This window comes from Epinephelus fuscoguttatus, linkage group LG2 (assembly GCF_011397635.1).
Source record: "Epinephelus fuscoguttatus linkage group LG2, E.fuscoguttatus.final_Chr_v1".
NCBI lineage: Eukaryota > Metazoa > Chordata > Actinopteri > Perciformes > Serranidae > Epinephelus > Epinephelus fuscoguttatus.
This window is the reverse complement of record NC_064753.1, coordinates 45530871-45552365: the sequence shown is the minus strand read 5'-3', so window position 1 is coordinate 45552365 and position 21495 is coordinate 45530871. Positions and strand designations below refer to the sequence as shown.

At 41.5% G+C, this 21495-nt stretch overlaps 1 protein-coding gene across 3 annotated transcripts in view; it reads right to left on the bottom strand.

Moving 5' to 3' along the window:
* Window positions 1-307: 307 nt before the first annotated feature.
* The window catches only part of mapk8ip1b (mitogen-activated protein kinase 8 interacting protein 1b), a 76609-nt gene continuing 55421 nt past the window's right edge, over window positions 308-21495 (bottom strand). For 2 of the 3 annotated variants that reach the window (XM_049561615.1, XM_049561625.1), the window contains 8 exons: window positions 18590-19711; window positions 14313-14388; window positions 11429-11601; window positions 8530-8633; window positions 7668-7784; window positions 6288-6358; window positions 5844-5942; window positions 308-4079 (listed from right to left, as the gene is read on the bottom strand). In XM_049561615.1, coding sequence (XP_049417572.1) covers window positions 4007-4079; window positions 5844-5942; window positions 6288-6358; window positions 7668-7784; window positions 8530-8633; window positions 11429-11601; window positions 14313-14388; window positions 18590-19711 — 1835 coding nt within the window. In that variant the 3' untranslated portion in view covers window positions 308-4006. Of the gene's footprint in view, window positions 4080-5843; window positions 5943-6060; window positions 6170-6287; window positions 6359-7667; window positions 7785-8529; window positions 8634-11428; window positions 11602-14312; window positions 14389-18589; window positions 19712-21495 lie in introns of those variants that run through there. The other variant, XM_049561620.1, reaches the window with a different exon arrangement.

Below are 21495 nucleotides of genomic sequence, written 5' to 3'. Positions count from 1 at the left end.
AGGACCAGCTAAAGTTTGTAGATGGACTTGAGAGGGAGACCAAAAAGGAGCGAATTACGGTGATCTACGGGAGCTCAGTCACTTTTTTTTTTGTTTAAACTTATCGCTTTTACATCCTTCTATTTTCTGGACATTTTATTCACCAACTTAAATGTTGAGATGTAGGGATATTATAACATCATCAGAGTTGTAGTCTGGCAGCAGCGTGGCCAGTCAGATCATCCGCTGATAATCAACACCAGGACGTCACAAGCACAGTGATATAGGGGTGTGTGTGTGTTATGTGTGTGTGTATAATAACGACAGGACACCATGAGCTCTGCATTAAAATTTTTAAATAAAGAATAGTTCACACCTAAAAAAATTCCAAAATAAAGAGAAATTTCACATACTACATGTTGAATCAATACAACGTAATATTTATAATTACAGATATTAAATTATTTATTTATATATGGCATGTCTATACACCCTTTGTATAGCCCCCACTACAGTACATTTCCTTCTGTCTGCCTGATCGGCTCTTGAGAAGGGAACTCATATAAAAGTCAGTGTTGATCTCTCGATGGGAACATGATGGCTTTGATCAGCAACAGCAGACGACTCATTTACTTTGTTCAGATTTCTGATTTTTTTTTTGTTGTTGAAAGGAACAAACAGTGGGGACTGGGGAGATGGCTGAATCGACAATTTCCGCATCCTTCATTAATTCATCTTTCCTCTACAGATATTTCTTCTTCTGTTAAATATAGATCACACAAAATAATCTGTTACAAATTAGTGTTAGTGGTAAGTGATGCAGGAAGCACCCTTTCTGTGAGTTTTCCCACTGCAGTACAACTGTGCTGTATCCATGCTGTACCCAGGATGATTTAAAAAACAAAAGAGTGGTAATCATTTGAGCCCCTGTTTAGAACACATAATGATAACCAACTTTCAGTCCAAAGACAGACAGCTTTAGTTTATTTTGTCTGATGTTGATTTTTACATTAATTGAGAATCTTGAACCGTGGGTGTGTCTCTCTGTATCATTCTGCCCCCTCTTTGAATTTGGAGGTTTTTGCAGGTCTGTAAACGCAGCACAGGTTCTTGGAGTTTATTTTACCTCAGCAGCAGTTTGTGGAGTACGAGCTGTGGAGTTGGATATTAATCGGTTGACCCAGTCTGAGCTGATCAGCTCTGAGAGATGGATTTTCTGTTTTCTCTGGTCTGTAGCACCAACTTCAAAAGTATCTGCATCTTTCTACTGCACAGACAGCCCCGTTTTATGAAAAGACCACCTTTCCTGCAATGAAATACTTATTTACATGGATGTATTATAACAGAATAGATTTAGCACATGTGTATATTTACCTCCTATATAAGTGTGTCACGTTTACTAGAGAATCTTCTTGGTTTTGGTTGAATCTCTCTCTCTCTTCAGTTTAACTTCTTACTTGGGGAAATTGACATAAAGGCTCATTGTCAGCACAATTTCAGTGTTCTGAAATACGACCCGTGACAGCATAGGTACAGCACATTTATTGCAGTGGGAAAAAAAAGCTCAAGTCACATCAAACATATTCCTCCATCACCATTTGCATTCAAACTACACTCAACACGCACTCAATGGCAATCCCTTAAAATGTGATAGTGTTAACTGAGGAAGGTCACAATGATCTGATGAAAAAGAGGCACTACTAGTGAAGTTATGAAGACACCAGAGTTTTGCTTTTGCTCCCTTGTCAGCACCTGTACCTACCGCAGCGAGGATCAGCCTTATTACCTTACCACCGCCACACTGTGAGCATGTAGTATTTCTGATGTGGAAACTATGGGGAGCAAGTTTCTAGAACACCACCTGAAAGAGAATCCTGTATGTCGTACCTCGTCTTGAACCACCAAAAAGCCTAGCCTGATGTTTTCCCCCTCTGATTTAACATCGACGTCACTGATTTTTTACCTAGTTAGAACACACAGACTAGGAACTGAGGGCTAAAGGCTTTACTAGGCAAATTGTGTGGGCTATTTTGCATAGCACTGTAGTACCAGTAGAAGCTGCTAAACAGTTTGAAAGGAAAAATCCACACTTAAACACCTCACACTGTTTTTTTTTTCCCTAAATCACAGACAAGTGATGCTGAGTGCATTTCAGGAGATATTTGGGATTCAGTGTTGTCTACCCTGCTTTTTCTCATTTTACTCCAATTAGTAATTGCCTACATTTCCCAGAATGCTATGTCATCTAGCTTAGTTACAAGAGACGAGACACAAGCACACATGGATGTGTGGAGCAGCGAAATGTGATGTAAAAATGGGGCTCAGACACTGATTACAAGCATAGACATTTTATGTCTAAATACAAACTTTAGAGGATGTTTAGTTTAAGCGCTTTGTGCCAAGTAGCACACACACAAGCCTGTGGTGACAACCGTGTTAATGAGCTCTTGAACAACACTTAAATGACGACTTGGCAATAATGTAGTCGGGCACACTGTCTCTGTGTCTTGTAGTGTGAACACAGCACAAGGACCTCCACACATGATCTGCAGCAAATAATTGATTAATTGCATGGTTACTGTTTGCCAATGGAGAAAGTAAACATGCCACACCTCGAAGCTGTGCTGCCTTGGGCGTTGTACACCACTTGTAGGTTACACCTCCAATCAGTCACTTAAAATGTTGACCTTGTTTTAGAGTGACCCATAAAGGAATAAAAACTTTAATGTACCTAAACCTGCAGCTTCCTGATCATTGGGTGTAAGGCTTTAACTATTTTCATTATCAATGAATTATTTGTTCCATAAAATGTCTGAAAAAAGTAAAAATGGCAATCACAATTTCCCAAAGCTTAAGTTGACATATTTAAATTGTTGTTTTTATCCAAATGTGCCCAAAATATTAGGTTTAAAATCAGATAAGACCAAGAAAACCAGCAAAAAATAAAATTTGAGAAGCTGAAACCAGAGATTTTCTTTTAACATTTTTGCTTAAAAAATACGGCGATGATTACCTGGGTAACACAAAGATTGCTGACTAACTTTGTGGATCGCCTTATCTAGAATTTGACTAATCGTTTCAGCTCTAATCAGGCTCTTACCCATCTTTGTGTTAAACTGAAATACACTGTCTTCCTGTTACTTTGCACACATTGGTGCACCTGACTCTGAGCCCCACACTGCTGTGTGCACAGCTCATACTGCAGACCATGTGTAGAGAGCCTTAGGGACACCAAAACCTGTTGTTTTCAGGTGATGCTCCAAAAGTTACATAATTTTTATGCTGTCAAACAGCTGATGAAATTCTCTACATTCTTCACCAAACATCTAAAAGTGACCCCAAAATGCACAGAACATCACCTGTAGCTGCTTTACTAACAGTGTTTTCGGGTGTTTTTTTTGTTGCCACTAAACAATGTGGATATCACCTTCACACCTGGTGTGCTACGAGGATAAAGGTCTCTGTACCTACATGGATTTTTATCGCTTAGTGTACATTTTCAGTGTGAGGATTTTATTCAGTAAATATACACCCGCCTTGTGCTCAGACCCTAAATGTTTAAAGTCGAAGCAAACTCATCATGTGGAAATTTTTCCAAATCTCAGCTGCTGTTTTTCTTTTGTCAAGTGCAAAAACAAGCTGGTGCAGTCTAGTACGGCTCCAGGGCTTTCAGTGTTGCACCTGCTGAGATGACGCTACAGGCTAATTAGTGCTGCCAAGGCTGCGGTGATAAAATGTTTGTGCTTTCCACTGACAGCCTGCGGTCACCACCTCATCACTGACTCCATTTTGCATATTTTCTTCCCTCGAAACACTCCTCCTTTGGCTCATTTTCATCTCTTCTTGCTGCACAGAGGTTTCACCACAGTTCCAAAACATGATCCTTCTTTTCCTGCTTTTTTGTCAGATGTGTTAGTTTTTGAATTTTTCTTCTTCTTTTTTTTATTTTAGATATGTCTGTCCTTCATGCAACATTATGTTATGATACAGTGTACTGTACAGGGCTGTGGTTGAAGGCAGGTCAGGGCTATTCCAGGTAGATGTCCTCTGTGGGGCACGAGAACTCCACAAACTCTTTATAGTACAATTGGAAGGCTTTCCTGCAAAACAGAGACATGGACTTAAGTCATTTCTAGCACTCACTAAAAGTACACACGCTTTTTTTTACAGCACCCAATTGAGAGTCAAAAGTCAGATTCCACATATTACTTTCACATCTACACGTCATTTTGCCACCCTGTCCCTGGGAACAGAGTCACATGGCGTAGAGGGTGAAGGCAGAAGGGACAACCCTTCATCATTACATCATTAACTGTTGATGCTGGCGTTTACGTGAACATACACGACAGTTGTTTCTGGATGTTGTGAATATGCTGTCTTCCGCCGTGGTGATTTCTTATAGGTGCTCTAAAGGCGTGCTTTTGTAACTGTCAGGATGCTGGTGAACTGTTCAGAATTTATGTTTCAAGCGATCAATTGACCCTTCGCTTAATCCCTGGCTCAGACCAGGGTCCGACAGCAACACAGCTGTGCTCCATTGACTCTAATACAGTCGCTTCAGATTTCCTTCATTTTCAGGCTGGTTTTGTGGATTTGGAGCTAAATGTTGTGTCTGGGGCACGTCGTGTATTAATGATACTTGTTAACTGGAGAGGTTAGAAAAAGATATACGTTTCTTCCCTGTTCCAAAACCAAAATCAAACCCTGAAAAGTGTAGGGTTAGCTAGCTCTACTGAAGATATAGCCTACTGAATGTATACGCATGCTGCTTTTGCTTGTTAATGATTATAACAGTGAAACAAAGACCGACCCTGCTGCACAGGAACCAGTGAAGGGAAGCAGGGAAAGTCTGCTGATATTCAACCAGCTGTGTGTCATTGCAGTGTGTACAGATGAATGTTGTTTAGAGATCCTTGCCTGTCCAGCAGCGGAGGTCTGGTTGCTGGCAGCAGCACAGGGGTGAAGCCAAACACGGTTCATCTGCACACACTGTGATGCCACACAGCTGGTTCAATATCAGCAAAGTTTACCTTTATATTCATTATCTTCTGTGGCGATCAGCAGTGATGTGGTGGTTCACTTTTACACTGTGATCTGTAGCCTATAGTTCGGCTTTAGCTTCTAACTGTCTTTGTCTTTTTAACCTGTTGTTGCTGCTGAGTCAGTTTGACATCCTGGATATATCCTTCAAACACAGACTGTAGACCCCTCTGTCTGCTTCTCTCTGGAATCACTCTTTAATTTTTCAAAAAAATATGATCATATTTCTTCAGAGAGTGCAGTTAGTTACAGTGTGGGCTCCATGCTTACTCTGACAGCTTGTCAGATCATCACAAAGGGGCGAGACTTAGCGAAAGGTCAATTTGGACAATGGACTTTGTTCAATTTTGGGTGTCAATATGCCATCAAAAAGGGGGGAATATGACGTGGCAATGTCATGCACAAATCAGCAACAAATTAATATGTGCTAGATAGCTAGTTAGCTAACAAGACATTGGCAAACTAGCAATTTCTTTTGTAGAAAGAAGGAAAAGCACCATGATACATCAAAATGACATTCAGCTAAGATGATACAATGGTCACTGTAGAAATAACTGCTAACAAGAGCTGTGTGGAGGATCCTTCTCCAGCTTGGGGTGTGTGTGTGTTTTGTGCTGCTGAGTTAGCTTCTGACAATAGTCTGCCACTTTGCAGCAGCTCAATCATTGTTCAGCTCCTTCAGGAGACACGCCTGCAGTGTGTCAGAGCAGAGAATACTGCTTTTTTTCATGATATTGAAAGCTAGTTTTATGCACATAGCAATTTGTTTTTGCTTTACCTGGACTTAGATATCTTAGAGCTAATGCACAGAAAGTCTTACTCACCCTACTGACTCTGCAAGAGGTTTAGTGGAGTCTTCAGACACAAACACATGGCAGGCAAATCTCTGGTCCGCTGGGTGCTTCGTAATGAAACCGAAATACCTGCAGAGAAGACGGGGAACACAGATTAGGCACCTCAGAGTGGGCAGCCGGTATTTTCATCACCTTTATTTGATGAATAGTTAATTCTTTCTGTCATGTATTAATGATAAAGTTTCACATTTGATCAGTAGGCAGTCAAGATCCAGTCTATGTCTGAAGTCTGGTACATTTGTTGACTTGTAGCGACACCTTGTGGTGACTTAATGTTTGGTCTCTGCAGATGAGCACTAGCAGAGGGTGAAAACATGACAGTTTCTTACGGTCTTTGTTTTATTCTGGCGACACAATACAGAAAATTTGACATGGCATTACAGTCCCTGATTGGAGTTCTCAGTCTTTACTTACTTGCTGTTTTTGGGGTGATAGCCGCAGAAGGAGACGTTCTTTAACTGGAAGAAGTGACTGCACTCGTTACTCTGTGAACAGAAAAGAGGAAGAATAAATGTCTGCTTATTTTTGCCCTATTAGACTCTGCATGTAATCAATATTTAACTATTGTATATTTAAAATGCAAGCAAGAGTCCTGCATTTTAAAAGCTCCTTGAGTAGAAGTACAAGTACAAAAGTGGTCAAAAAAAGGAAGCACTTGAATCATTTAGCACAGTTTATTGTTAAGTATTTGAAACATTGTCCCAAAAATATTGTGTGCATTAAGAGCCCTTTGATGCCTTTAATCACAATCTTCAACAACCATGTTGGATTTTAAATGCCGCTGAAGTTCGAGACACTTTGCACCGTGCGGTATGAAAGTGAACATGACGGCACTCAGTCAAAAGTTAACCACTAAAATAACATCTAAAATAAGTTGCCCCTGAAATGTGGGGCACATTGAACCTTGCAGATTATCTGACAGAAATGATAGCAATTCACTTTAAAGTTAATAAAACAACATCTAATTTATAATTAAGTTTCAGCTGAAATGAGAGGCATTTTGCTCCGTGCAATATGGATGTAAACCTGCACATTATCTGACAACAACTCACTTAAAGTTAACAAATAATAGAACATCTCAAAAAGATGAATTGCTGCTGAATTCATTTTCTAGATCAAAGTACTGCCAAACCGCACTGGTTTTCTGAGAGGACATCTAACATGCCACAGTGGCAGGTGGACAAAAAAGTTCATATCCCATCCCTGGGACATGATCATAAAATAGTCTTTGACAAAAGTCAAAGATCTCTGTGCACAATTGAATGTGTTTTTTTATGTATGCACACTTTTGGTATTTTTTTTTGTCATACCATTAACCACAAATACAAGACTGAATAGAAAAGGCTTTTTTTCTTATGTGATTTCAATGAGACTGAAGTCACTGTTATGTTTTATTGGTCTGATTGTTTTAGGGCTGTACTTTAAATGTCTTCTGATCACTGTTAATTTTTGGTCAGATGACTTTAAAAAATGAGTTGTGTTTTAGGACAGGAGCCTTTTTGTGTCAGATGTTCACTGCAACAACAATGTTTCTCTCTGAAATATTGAGGAACAGAAGTTTAAAAGTGCTCAGGATGAAAATAGGTTTAATCTCCACCTTATAAAAACCCACTTCCCTGGGCTGCAGTCTCTACTGACAGCCACACGAGGGCGACATACGTCAACAGTTAAATGTGATTCTGGTGTGAAGACGAGCCCTTGTTTTACAAAACCTCAGGAAGCTGCACTTTATTTATTTTCCATCAGACAGACTGAGGGAGGAGGAGGAGGAGGAGGAGGAGTAGTAGTACTCACTCTGTCACAGGCATAATAATCCTCTTGAACTGCAAGCTTGATGCCTTTCACACTGATCTCCAGGATGCAGGAGGAAGGCGGGTTGTACTTGACTGTCATCCTTCTGTTGGTGGCAATCTGGAAAAAAAATGTGAAAGATGACTCCTATAATGTAAAAAGACACGTTTAACCTGCAACCCAATTCTATACTAGATGATGATACCAAAGTAATTAAGTTTTAACAGTGTTGGTAGTACTTTTATGAGAAACAGTCAAATTGTGATTTTGAAGAGCTCCTGTCAAATTAAAGTCTGAAAACTTAACTTGGAAGTTACTTTAATGCTGTTTTTTCCCAGGAGCTCCTCGATTTTTGATGTGTGTTGCACATTCTTACTATAAACCTGTATTCAATCAGGTAAGTCCCAGGTGGCACGTGCCGTCTGCATGTTTTCTGCATCTTCCAAGTACTTGATATTAAGTTATTGTGTAATCATTTTCAATTGTCTTTAGAAAGTGAAGCGTGTCAGTTGTTAAACAGTTTATGATGTACAAATGATGTACTTCCTGTGTTATTGTATGCATTATGCCAGTGGTTTTCAAATGTTTTGAGCCCAAGGTACACCAAAAGGAAAGCCAAAATCTCAAGGCACACCTGTATTAATATATGTGCACAGTAGTTTCTGTAACCTGTGTTATCACCTTTATCACGCCATAAGATAATTGTTCCAGACCCTGGCGTCACCATTTGAGAACCACTGCATCATGCCATATGTCTTCTACCTAAGTATTCTGGGACAATAACTGATGTAGTTTTGGTGTTTATCTCTCCTTAATGTTGCTTTACTATAGTAGTCGAGAAATGTGCACCACACTGGCCTCATACCTTCTGCATAGCTGCACACAGAACGTCGTTTCCTTTGTGGAAGGGTACTTGAACTGAGCCCAAGAACTTGAGCCGGTATCTGTCCATCCATTCACTGCTCTTCACTGCACAGGAAAGAGACAAAGCATGGAATAAGATCCAATACCAAGGAAATAATAATCAAAGGCAACAGACATCATAACATAGAAGAGGTGGCAGTAATGTATTTAGCACTAAAAGAGCCACTAAAACCTAAGCGCTAAAATAAGTTTAGTTTTGTTTTCCACAGCAGCACGAAAACAAAAATATACCTGCTGGGAGCTAATGGGGTTGTTGATCAGTACCAGTGACTCTGTACTTGTTAATTGTTTCTTCTCCACTATGACTTCATACACATGTAAATCACAATCTGTTTGCCTGTGTTTTTTTGTAACCGTGCTTCACCTGTAGGGCTTCATGTTAACCCCATATATCACAGCCCCGTCTGTACATGATCGCTCACAGGTGTCCTGCCCACAAACATTACTGCTTGTGTTTATGGGACAACAAAGCTGGGAGCTGAACCTGGTCAATCTGGGTGCTTTTGTGACCTTAAAAAGAACAGTTTACCCCCAAATCAAAAACACATATTTTTCCTCTGCAGTGCTGTTTATCAGTTTAGATTGTTTTCATGTGAGTTGGTGAGTGTTGGACGTAGAGATGGCGCTTTGAGCACCACAAGTCGAGCGCCAGATAGTTCCATCGTATAAGGGAGAAGGCAGACAACCGACAGTATCTCCAACACTCAGCACCTCACATTGTAATAATCTAATAATATAAACTGATGAATAGCACCTAGATTTTGGGGTGAACTGTCCTTTTAATCTGAACATAAGTCCAACTTTAATACTCAGCTAGAGCTTTCATAAAGTGCAGATCAGGCAAATTATTCTCACTTTCCAAATTGAATAATTGTCTAAATCTAATAGTTCCTCACCCATGCTCATAATTTAAACACAGCTGGGTGCATTTTTAAATTAAAATAAGGAAAATAAATTGGGTGGAATTAAATCTCTTTCATAACAGGGCTGTAACTAAATGACTTTTGTTATTATTGAATCTGCTTATTATTTAAATTATTGTTTGGCCAATAAAATAGAAAGAAAATGATGAAAAATGCACAATTTCTTTAAGGTCAAAGTGACATCTTCAAACTACTTGTTTTTTCATCAACAGTCCAAACACCAAATATATTAAATGTACTATCCTGTGGGACAAAATCTTAAAAACTAGATTGTGTATTCCTTGAGAAATTACTTGGATCAGCAGTGTGTGTGTCATTTGACTGATTGATTGATCAGCTCTACATCATCTGAACCTACAGTCAGCTTTAGTTCTACCAGATGGGTCAGTTAACCAACAAGCATTTCCATTCTTCATTTTTCATCCCTGTGTCTTGTTTCCTCATTTCAGCAGATGCATCTCTGAATACAGTTGGATGACCAAACAGACAAACACCAGGATCTCCTTTAATTCACTCTTTGCTGCTGCTCTCCTGTCTAACGTCTTTGTTCTCACTTTAAAAAAAAAAGTGTTCTGAATGTAAATAATGATCTTAATAAGTTTAGATTGCTTTCAGCAACACTGTCATGGCATGAAATGACTCAAAGAAGCGTCACTATGCATTTGTGTAAAACCTCAATAAAACCTTATCAACAAAAAAATAAAATGGGATACTGTGTTTATTATTTCAGTATTGAGTCCTTACCAATTTGTTTTATTGGATCTCCAGTGAATACAGAGCCGAAGTCCAGCCAAACCTAACCAGGTTAACATCTGCTCTGCTAGCTTCTGATCTGATCCCTCTTACAAGTAAACTGTTGTTGAGGAATATTGAGAATGCATCTATGATTTGCTCTTGTAATCCAAGTTGACCCTCTTCTTGTTCTTAGCACTTTTATCTTGATGTCCTTTTATCTAATGTAAATGTTTGTATTGCATTGTCTGTTGCCCTGTATGTGGATGTTGCTGCTGTGATACAGGTCACACTTAAAAATGAGTGATTTTACTTGTCCTAAATAAAGGCTTAATAAAATACTGAAGTTTTCTGTCCAACAACAAGCGACAATCTATGGCTGTAAGTTAGTTATATTTTAAGACATAATTATTATATTTTTAAGATATTTTTTGGGGGCTTTTTGCCTTTATTTGATAGGACAACTAAAGCATGAGGAGGAGAGAGGGGGATGACGTGCAGCAAAGGGCCGTGGATTGGAATGAAAGCCATGGCCTCTGTGGCAAGGACACAGCCTTTGTGCATGGGGCACCTGCTCTACCGGATGAGCTAGTGTTCGCCCCAGCACCTAATTATTTTGACAAATATATAATAAATTATAGTATTCTCCCACGACATCTTCCACTTAATGCTAAGAAAATAATTAGGTATTTGATTTTTACCTGCCAGTGCAGAGGCAGATGCTCATTTATGTAAGAATATGGACAGAAAACATCATTTGATCACATTTTAGCTTTACAAAAAGACCTGTTAAAGAAACCCACTGAGGAAATACTGTTTATTGTTTGGCCAAGGCTAGAGGAACAAATGCTGGCTTAAATGGAGCAGGATTTTATAGTACAAGCAGGAATAGATGAGGTGTATCACTACAGTTCCAGTTTCTGAATGTCAGAAATTGAAACTGTAGTGATACACATTGTCATTGGCTGTAGAAATTAAAAACCATGATACTTTTCTACAATCTGAGACAAACACAACTAAAAGAGTTATAAAATTAGCAAAAAATGTGCTTTGACAAAGCTGGCCTTGGATATGCTGACTCATACAGTGCTCTTGTGTACAGTTTCAGTTAATGTCAAAGACATTTCAGCATCTCTACGAACACATTCAGCCCTTTATAATTAATAACTGTGGCGGTGTCATTACCTTTGTAGCTCTCTGTGTCCTTGCTCACTTCTATGGCGTAATAAGCTGGGAAGATCCCACGGGCACCAGTTCGCATGTTGTAGCCTTCGTACCAGTAATCCTCTGACTGGACCTCCACCAGCAACGGATCATCCACCTCCAGCTCCAACTCGTCGTCATGGCGTGGGACAAACCTGTCAAGACAGATGTAATTATGCGGATGATCTGAAGGACCTCACAGGATTTTTATGAGCTGGATCACCACTGTACACAGCAGCATCTGCACCATGAACAGTTCTCTGAAAACCTTTGTTTTGGGTATCAAACATTCAGCCTAATGTTGTCAGATGTGATGCTGCAGAGGCGCTACAAAAATAAAGAATATTATACACACACAAACTGGAAACCTGCAGCACTGTAACGAGCCCCCTGCTCTCAGCTATGCATGGGTGACGTCCTGCACATCATATGATCTGTCAGCGCCCAAAGATGCTGCTCTTCACATGACTGCATTGCTGTTTTTCTCTCCCCCTATGCATCTATCAGCCTGAGGTCTTAAACAGTAGCTGTAACTCCACACTGCCAACTGGAGTGTGACTGTAGCGGGGGAAACATGAGGAAATGCAGCATTTTCTGCTCCAACAACTACACAAAAAAAGAAAAATGACTGCTGGAGATGAGCATCCTGCTAGGAGGTTGTAGTTAGTTTTTATATCATTGGGTAGCTTACCATTTGGTTCCTTATGTTTTCAAATCCAAATATATGAACTTTGGGTGCTGTACATGTTTAAGTGTCAAAATGTTATTTCCCCTAAGCCTCTCTTAAAATGTTTTCCCATGTGACTTGACGGAGGTTTCTGCCTGATAACATAGCTAGATATTACACCGCCAGCCCTCAGAGCCTCCAAGTGACTAAGCCAAGCCTTGTTTGAGAATTGTCTGTCATCAGTTCTTTGTAGGAGCTTCCCCCAGCCAGCATGGAAGCTAAGCGGTATACTGCTGTGGACACCACACTAGTTTGGGAGCGAAAGTCATACTATAACACGACAAGTCAAATCAGAAGTAGACTACCAGCTCCCATGTTGTGTGAGGTAAAAACAAAGGAGTCTGGTGTTGATAAAGACAGCAATATAACAGTTCAGTTCCCCATCGGAAAGGGCTGTCTGGCAGAAAGGTCAAGAGGTGAAAATATTACAGACTATCAATAAGCACCTCATTCATTTTCTATAACCACTTATCCTGTTGGGGGTCGTGGAGGAGCTGGAGCCTAGTCCAGCTGACATTGGGAGAGAGGTGAGGTACACCCTGGACAGGTCGCCACAACCATTCACACCCACGGCCAATTTAGAGTCACTAATTAACCTGCATGTTTGGATTGTGGGAGGGAGTCGAGTACCTGGAGAAAACCCACGCTGACTCGTGGAGAACATTCAAACTCCACACAGAAGGGCTCCCCATCCCGGGTTCAAACCAGCAACCCTCTTGCTGTGAGGCGAGAGCTATACTGTGAGGTTTTTTCACGATTTTGGACGACATACTATACTATGATTTTTTTTCATTATTTTGGACGACATACTATACCATGACATTTTTTTGTCACGATTTTGGACGACATGCTATATTATGACTTTTTTTCATGATTTTGTGATGACATAGTATACTATGATGTTTTTTCATGATTTTGGACATGCTATACTATGACATTTTTCACGATTCTGGAGGACATGCATGTTTTAGCCTGAGTGTCAGACTGAAGCTCCCAGAACCTTCAGTCTGACATGGCTTCCATTGAAGGCGATTTACAAGGGGGAGGGGATTTGATTTTTCCCTAACCAATCAGTAGAGATCAACGACTCACCCAGAATCTGACGTCATTAGTATCCATGCCTCGGGGGTGCTGAAAACAAGCGAGCATTGCCCGTTTAAAATGTCTCCGTCGTCGTGCACGCCCAGCTGCATCGCCGTTAAATCCAGTTTAGCACCTTCCTTAATTTGGTCCTCCATTAACGCGAGTAGTGGCGAAATACCTCGATAGCATCGTTAATGTGGTTTGTAGGATCTGTAGCTGATCTGTAGCGGTCGCCATTGTTGCTATCCTCACCAGCTGCCCACCGGTGTACAGCTTGACATCAGCGTGGCGCTGATTGGCTAATTGCTAGACCCCCAGCGTTCATTGGTCCGTCCATCGTTTGGACGAGATAAATCGCAAATTCATTGAAGTATGCCAGACCAGAGATGCAAGCCTACTTAGTTGAGTGGGCGGGGTCTATGGTCTGGAACCAGGCTATGCATGTTTAGTTATATATTTTTTGTATATTTGAATATTTCTGTATATTCCACTCTAATTTTTGAGTACTCTTGTCAATTCTGGTACACTGAGAGCAAGTCCATCGTAATCAAGTTCCTTGTATGTACACAGGTGCTTGGTAAATAAAGCTGATTCGGAAAAAAGTTTTCAACTGATCTCAGTAGTTTGGCAATGTGCAACCAATGACAAGAATTGTAGCTGTGCATCTGCAAATAAAATAATGCCTACACTGATTTTAAGTTGAGTGAAGAAGAATAAAAATGGCTGCTTGTGTAGGGTGTAAAGAATGCTTTTAGGTAACAACACAAGGTGACAAATATGAGCATGCAGACAAACCTTTACGTCTGGGATCATTTTGTTATTACAGTTAGTTAAATAAAAAGTTAAATATGGATAGGTGTCTTTTTGACTAATGCACTTTGTGTAAATCATTTATGTCTAGGATTGTTATTGTATTTCATTTGTACTCCATACTAGGCAACCATGGTCCTGAGTCAATAAATTTGATTCCCTGACTGCTTGTGTGATGTGTTGAGCAAAATGATATTTAATAAGGATGATGTTAGTGATGGTGATGATGATGCAGTTCTTCCGCACCTGTAGACGGCTCTGTGGCTCTGATCCCTCTCCTCTCCATTTATGACACAAGAATATAAGCCAAAGGACTCTGCACCTTGAAAACCAGAGAAGAAAAGAGATGAGGAAAAATGACACGGGGCAGTAACACAGTGTGAAGTAACAGCCTCTGTGTTCAGCTAATAAAAAGATTAATGACATCGACTTCTTATTGCAACAAAAGTCCATCATATACAAACAGAAAAGACAATTAGAGTGCACTGTGTTCACTTTAAAGCACACACACATTCTGTAGGAGCGATGAATCACACTTTAATTAGGCGTGAAACAGATGAGCATTGTGTATTTCCACCTACGTTCCCCTGAGACATCCGTTACCCCCTCCTGCACTGTTCAGATAAACCGCTGTGGTGTTTCTAATGAGTCTGTGAAACACATGGATGGCATCCAAGAGAACAGCGAGGACTATTAGAGGAAATGACCACACATACATTATAGACGCATCTCTTTCATAGGAATCCTCCGTCCTGCCCATTACTGCCAGCTGCCTCACACCCACAGACACTGTGATGTGGGTCAGTGTCTGACTCACTGCTGATATTTCCTACTGTTTTCCCAAGGTGAGGATCAGCCCAATGAAGGTAAATCCTACAATCCATCATCCTCTCCCACCTCGGTCTTGGTCTTTATTTTTCTCTGGGAGACCACAAAGGTACAGTCGGGGAAAGCAGCAGATCTTAAAAGAAAACTGACACAAGCTGTTGCCCTTTATATTCTTTACGTATTTACGCTACTGAACAAAAGCCAGCTGCATGACGAGGCACTGAGCGTGAATTCTAAGTTGGGGTACACTCATCACTGTCACTTTTTACCCACCATTAAATCACAGTAGAGAAGGGACACATACCAACAAGACCATCACATCTGACATGTACAAGTGCTGATCAAAAACAATGGAGAAGTAATTTAATATACTGTACATATATATTAATATATGTTCCTTTCATGAACCCACACAGACTAATGGGTCTGTTCTCTCCCCACATGCTTCAGCCTTCCCTTCATCCACAGCAAGTACACTACCTTTTACCGAAATGCTTACTTCCGTAGATATTTTGCATCATAGCAACCAGATGCAACTTAAGCGCCTCAGCTGGAAAGTAGCTGTGCCTCCAAGTGTCCAGCTGGGCCATTCCTGAGGAGCCTGATGTTTTCAGCGTTTTCAGTTGGGAGTAAAGCACAGGGCCTTAGAGCATGGACACAGCCCGCTCTTCATCTCTGCTCGAGGCTACCTTTGCCGCTCTTAAGATAGTGCATCCAAATCACTGACCAAACTGCCAGCTGTTGAGTTGCACTGTGGAGAATGTCAGGCCTCAGATTGTTCTGAATACTCTGGTTTCCAACCGTTTGGAAGCTGAGCGACAGCTTGTGACTGATTTCTTTATATGATCATCTGCTCCAGGCACACTGCTCCATGTAGCTACATGCTAATGTCACAGACACATGTAATTTTGGTTGTCGATGTAAATCTCTTCTCGATTTCGGATCAGATTCCTGCTGAAACATATGTGGTTGTGTTTAAAAGCTTTAATTAGCGATATTCTTTATGGTAGAATGCTACTATTAGTCATTACAGTCATTTTCTGGCTACAATGACGGTGCAGAGATGCTGAGATGCAGAGGATCTGACAACGCTGACCAATCAGAGCAGATTGGGCTGTTTGAGAGGGGCTCTTAAAGAGACAAGCACTAAAACAGAGCATCTTAGACAGGGTGAATAAAGGTGTTCCAGCACAGATGGTATGAGGAAAATAAATTGTTTTTGTTGACCATTAAAGCATGTAAATATGTATTTTGGGTTTCTACTAGAACAAGTACGAATGTGAAAATGAGCATAATAGATGTCAAACATGCAACAGGGCATCTCATGTGTCTGTTTACACTGCAGCGTTTGAGGATCAGGTCTCATTTTTGACCAACAACATGGGGTCTGAAAATCTTAAAGATTACAAATTGAAGCAGTCAAAAATACACACGGTGGTGACCAAATATTTAGTGTGTCCAGCCTGATGAAAAATAGAGAAATACTGCCTCTTTTCTTGCTCAGTTTTTCCAAACACCGTCTTTAGGACTGCCACTGTGTTAATGCCTAAAACAAGACTCAGCTAACTCTTCTTGAATGTGTGATTGGTCTGAACAGCAGAGGGAAGAGAGAAGCAAATCCATGAATGTGCTCGCTGTTTTTTGGCTCAGTGTCCCTCCACCCAGCAGGCCTTTTAAACATCCAGCTGGGTCTCAGCCCTGAACGTGCTGCTGTCAGAATGCTGATAACGACATCAACAAAGCAGCAAAAAACACAGCTTTCATTTACAACACTCAGAAGCTGTGCCGGGCATTGTGGCTTAAATTTCAATGATTTCATAGGTTTATCTTCAAGCCACTGGCATGATGAAATAAAATTCCAAATCCTTTTCTTCAGCCAACTTAAAATGTGATTCTACAAGATAGAGTTGAATCTAACTCTGCAGACACACAGTCACAATATCCAGAGTTACATGTCATGTGGATGATGATGATGATCTGTGCTGTATGAGAATATTCCAGCACCTGAACATCTCTGTGACTTTGCTTTATCAGCCACATCGCTTTAAGCCTTTTCCACCACGCTGCCAATTCAGCCAGACAGCATCCACTGCTGTGTTACTCTGTGTGCTGTACCTGTGTGCGTCACACAAGTCTTTATGGGGGGATTTTAAAGCAAAACTTGAGTATTTTTCAACCTGGACCCTATTTTGTCATGTTTTATGTATAAATAACAAAGGGAGACCAAAGTTTTTAAAATTGGTACAGTACTGAAAGATACGCCTCCTGCCGTAACGGCAAAACAGGCTGCAATTCAATCTCTATGGGCAATTGTGCACGGCCAACTTCCGTTCATTTCTTTACATTTTACTGGACTCTTTATTGTGACCAAGTCCAACTAAGGGAGAAGTCTTGTGAAAAAGAGTTCTGAAATTTCATGAGAGGTGACGTGTTGCAGGTAAAAAACCTAAAATAATATCACAATATTTCAGGGTATTTTTGCGGTAACGATTTTCTTGATTATATGACAAATAAGTATTAATTTATTATTAATTAATTAAAAATTAAAAAATGTCCCCTGGGATCTATATATATAAATCAACAGCTGATTTCCTTCTTTTAGTAAAATCCTAAATGACTGTTATTTTCCCACCTGGACCTTTATGCTCTGCCATTTCTCTAATCATCACACCGTAACCTGTGACAGGCTGTTGTGATACCACAACTATCACACATATATGGAGTTTTTTGTCGAGCCGTGAGTGTCATGTAGGGTTAAATTGTCAAAGTTTTAACCACTTGACGACACCGTACGGCGCAGAGGAGAGGGAGAGACGCTGTGCTGCTGCCAGAGGAGCCGCTGAATGAGTTCCCTCTGAGCGGTAAGTCACTAAAAGAGTCTGAGAAGTCCGGGGCTGTTCATAAAACATTCAGGACGCCACAATTTATTCCACACTACTGAAGCTGCTCCTCTTTTTGGAACCACGGCGGAGTCGGTAATAATTTAGCTTTTAACTATGTTTGTTGCTGCCGTGGGTAACAGTATGACGACAATATGTCAACAAGTTGAAATACTATCAAAAATTATAAAATTATACAGGTAATTTCAAAAATCACCAATAGAAGCTTCTGAACTACAACCAGACGTGTTCCAGCAGGAATGTAATCCGAAATCAGGGAGAAATCAAAAACATCAGAAAGCAGGATTAAGCCTCATGATCCCATGACGTTAGCATGTAGCTTGATGTAGCAGTGTTTGTGATGTAAACACTCTCAGTAGCGAGCCTGGAGCAGATGACCATGAAAGAAATCTGTCTTCATCTTGTAGCCAAAGCAGGAAAAAAACACTGGAAACAGTTTTCAGAACGGTCTGAAGTCTGAGCTTTGTGCTCACAGGGAATACCTGTACTTATGTTTACTTTATTATTTGAAACTTTGGTTATATTTTATATGAACGTCCATCAGTGTAACAACATAAGAGCATAACACGCCCCCTTTAAAAGAGGCTGTGACATCAGACAGGCATTGTGAGGCTGCTCCATATGCAAACAAGTGTCTTACACTTTGCATGTCTTTGCATTCTGCATGTCTTTCTAACAAAAGCTGCCAAACCCAACACTTCTCATTCACCTCTCACATCACTTCTGATTCTCTTGACATGAAACACAACATAAATATTTTTAAAAAAAATAATCATTATCATGGCGGGGACTTACTGGAGGAGCGGGAGCGTCCGTTCATGAAGACATTGAGGAACTTCTTGGAGAAATGCAGGTCAACCTCCGGAGTGGAGTCTTCAGACAGACAAGCTGTGGCCTCTCTCCTCACTCCTCCTATCTGAACGCCGTCTTCATCCTCCTCATCTTCCTCATACTCCTCCCCAATGGCTGACTCGTAGGGGGAAGAGACGCAGTTGTCGTAGACGGTGGCCGAGTCGCTGTCGTCACTGTAGCCTTGGTAACACTGCCGCAGACTGACCAGCTCTAGCTGAGCGTGCTCGTCCACCACCAGCGTGTATTTGACCGAGTCATACGAAAGGCCGCTGGCCTCCGAGCTCATGGAAGTCCTTACTGGGACTCTGCTGCTGCCGCCATCCCCCTTTCCTCCCCCCTTTCTCATCCTTCCGTCCATTATTATCCTGTCCACGTCCTCGTCCTCCCCACAGTAGCTTTCATCTGTGGCGTCCACGTACTCCACTGATGACCCGGGTCTCAGCATGAGCCCCGCCCCCGTCCCTGCCCCCTTCTGGCTGAGGTCCAGCGTGAGGGAGGAGCGAGCCATGCTGGGCGGCGTGATGAGGGACTCTACACAGGAAGCATATGAAGGTGGGGGGACGTAGACCTCGTCCTCCTCATAGATGGAAGGGTTTGTCCGGTCTGGGAGGGGCTGGTACGGAGGTGGGCCTTCTGTGTCGGAGCTGATGGACATGCGGCCCTGCTCAGTCTGCTGCGAGAGGAAAGGCCGGTCCTGCGCGTTGGGGGGGTCTAGGGGGTCAGCGGAGCGCTGCACAGGTGTCAGATAGATCTCCTCCGTGGGCTCTAGATGAACGTCTGTGTGGTAGCGGATCCTCTCCCGGTGGTTCCCGCCTCCATCCGCCTTCCCCGCCGGGTATAGAGGAGCTGGTGTATAGTTCTGCGGTGGGGGTGGCGCGGGTGGCTTCTCCTGAAGCTTGGAGCGAGTGGCAGCTGTTGTAGATGAGCCGTGCGAGTGTCCAGAGGTGTGGCTGTGTCTGCAGGGGGCGTCAGTGGAAGTCCCGCGGTCTTTGGTCTGCGCTCCCCCGCCCTGCACCTTGTCCTCGTCACTCAGGCAGCTGTGCTCACGTGGAGGGGTGAGCTCACCTGGAGGGAGAGCGGACGCAAACAGCAACACGCACAAACACACACGTAGACACACAAGCGCGCACAAAGGCCACACACACGTCCAGAGCAGATAAACATGGTACAGAAATGCAGACATGACCAACAAACAAACAGACACGAAGGCAGACGTGACAACAAATGAACAGGCAGATAAAGCAAAGCACAAACAGGAAGAGAGAAGTAGAGATGGTTAGGTAACTGATGTCAGGATTACGCAGCTAAATCCCCATTACTCATCAAAATCATGGTGCAGCCAGGAGAAGGCGATTCATGTGTTATGTCATAATCCATCGCCAGGAAATCCAGGCATGATTTTTTCACTGTGGATGATGCAGCACTGACGTCCACAGGAGAGCACATGACAGGTGAGCTCTGTGTAAGTGTTTAAACAAGCTTTAGCATTTAGCAGGAGGCCGACTGAGAATACTCCTTGAGAGGAGTTAAGGTTTGTGTATTTGTGAAACTGTTACTTTGCAATGCACCATCAAGTTACAACAATTAACCCTCTTAAATTAAACAGGAAACAACAGAATTTCCTCACGGGGCTGTGAGGACTCGTTCTGCACTGAATCACTTTGATCTGCAATTCAAAGAAAATTCTCAAACGACTCCTTAAAACAAACAATCTTAACTTAAAATGAGCCCTTGGTGCTTGTGAGGCCATGTTATGTAATTGTAATTTAGTTTGCCTGTAAGTGGCACCAGTTGTGTTCAACAAATCTGCAGGTTGTATCACATTATGTCTGATTTCATTTTCACAGTCGCAAAATCATCAAGAATTCTAAAACTGTAAAGTACGGTGAACAGGGTGCACTTATGGCTCCCCTGAATTGGGCCAATGTCCAGAAAAGCAGCTCCTGAAAATGTTAAAAATCTAAAGATATCTTAGTTTGATTTTGAAAAGTCTATGCTGGCACCCGACGTCAGTATGACATCAGAAAGATGGTGGACTGGACAGACATGAAAATCTGCTCAACAGTATTTTAAATGTTTTGCAGACGGTGGGTTTTGTTCTCAATACCTTTGGACTAAATGTTGGTATTCTACAACACGTTGACGTTGGCATGAGACATTCGGAAGACGTTGGGTTTTGGTTACTGAACAACACACCTTTAAATCAACGTAATATCAACGTCATGTGTCGTCAGTGTTCTGCATGAACTGACATTGGTGCTAGACATCGTCCTGACATTGAATTTTGGTCACCAGTCATCGCAAACTAAATTCAACCAAATATCAGTGTGGAAAGAAGGTGGTGGCCAGCTGGGTAAGGCCAACAAAAGCTGCTGCTAGCTTGATTTTATGTAGCAACACTAGACATTAATGCTATTTGGTTTCCCTGATTATTTCAGCGCCCCCCCCCCCCCATGCCAAAATCCAAAATGATCTCTTCAGTATTTTTAGCTGATCAAAAATTAGCTGCATACTGTGTGTGTGTGTGTGTGTGTGTGTCCTTTTTTCTTTTGTTACCAACTCAAACAAACATTACAACACAATAAAAATAGATCTATTTGACTTAATTCTTATTTATTTGGTGGGAATACAAGGCTGGCAATGATTGAATAGTAGGTGTGTGCTCCAGTTTTCTATGCTGCCACCATGGCTTGAATAAAACATAACAGGCAATTTGATTTATCTTGTTTTTCTCAGGGTGTGTTTTAACCCTCATCCTACCAACTGTACTCGCAGACCCAAGAGGTATCCCTTTTGTCATATGTCACAGGTGCTTTATGAAAGCATTCCAATTTTTCAGTTTATTCCCA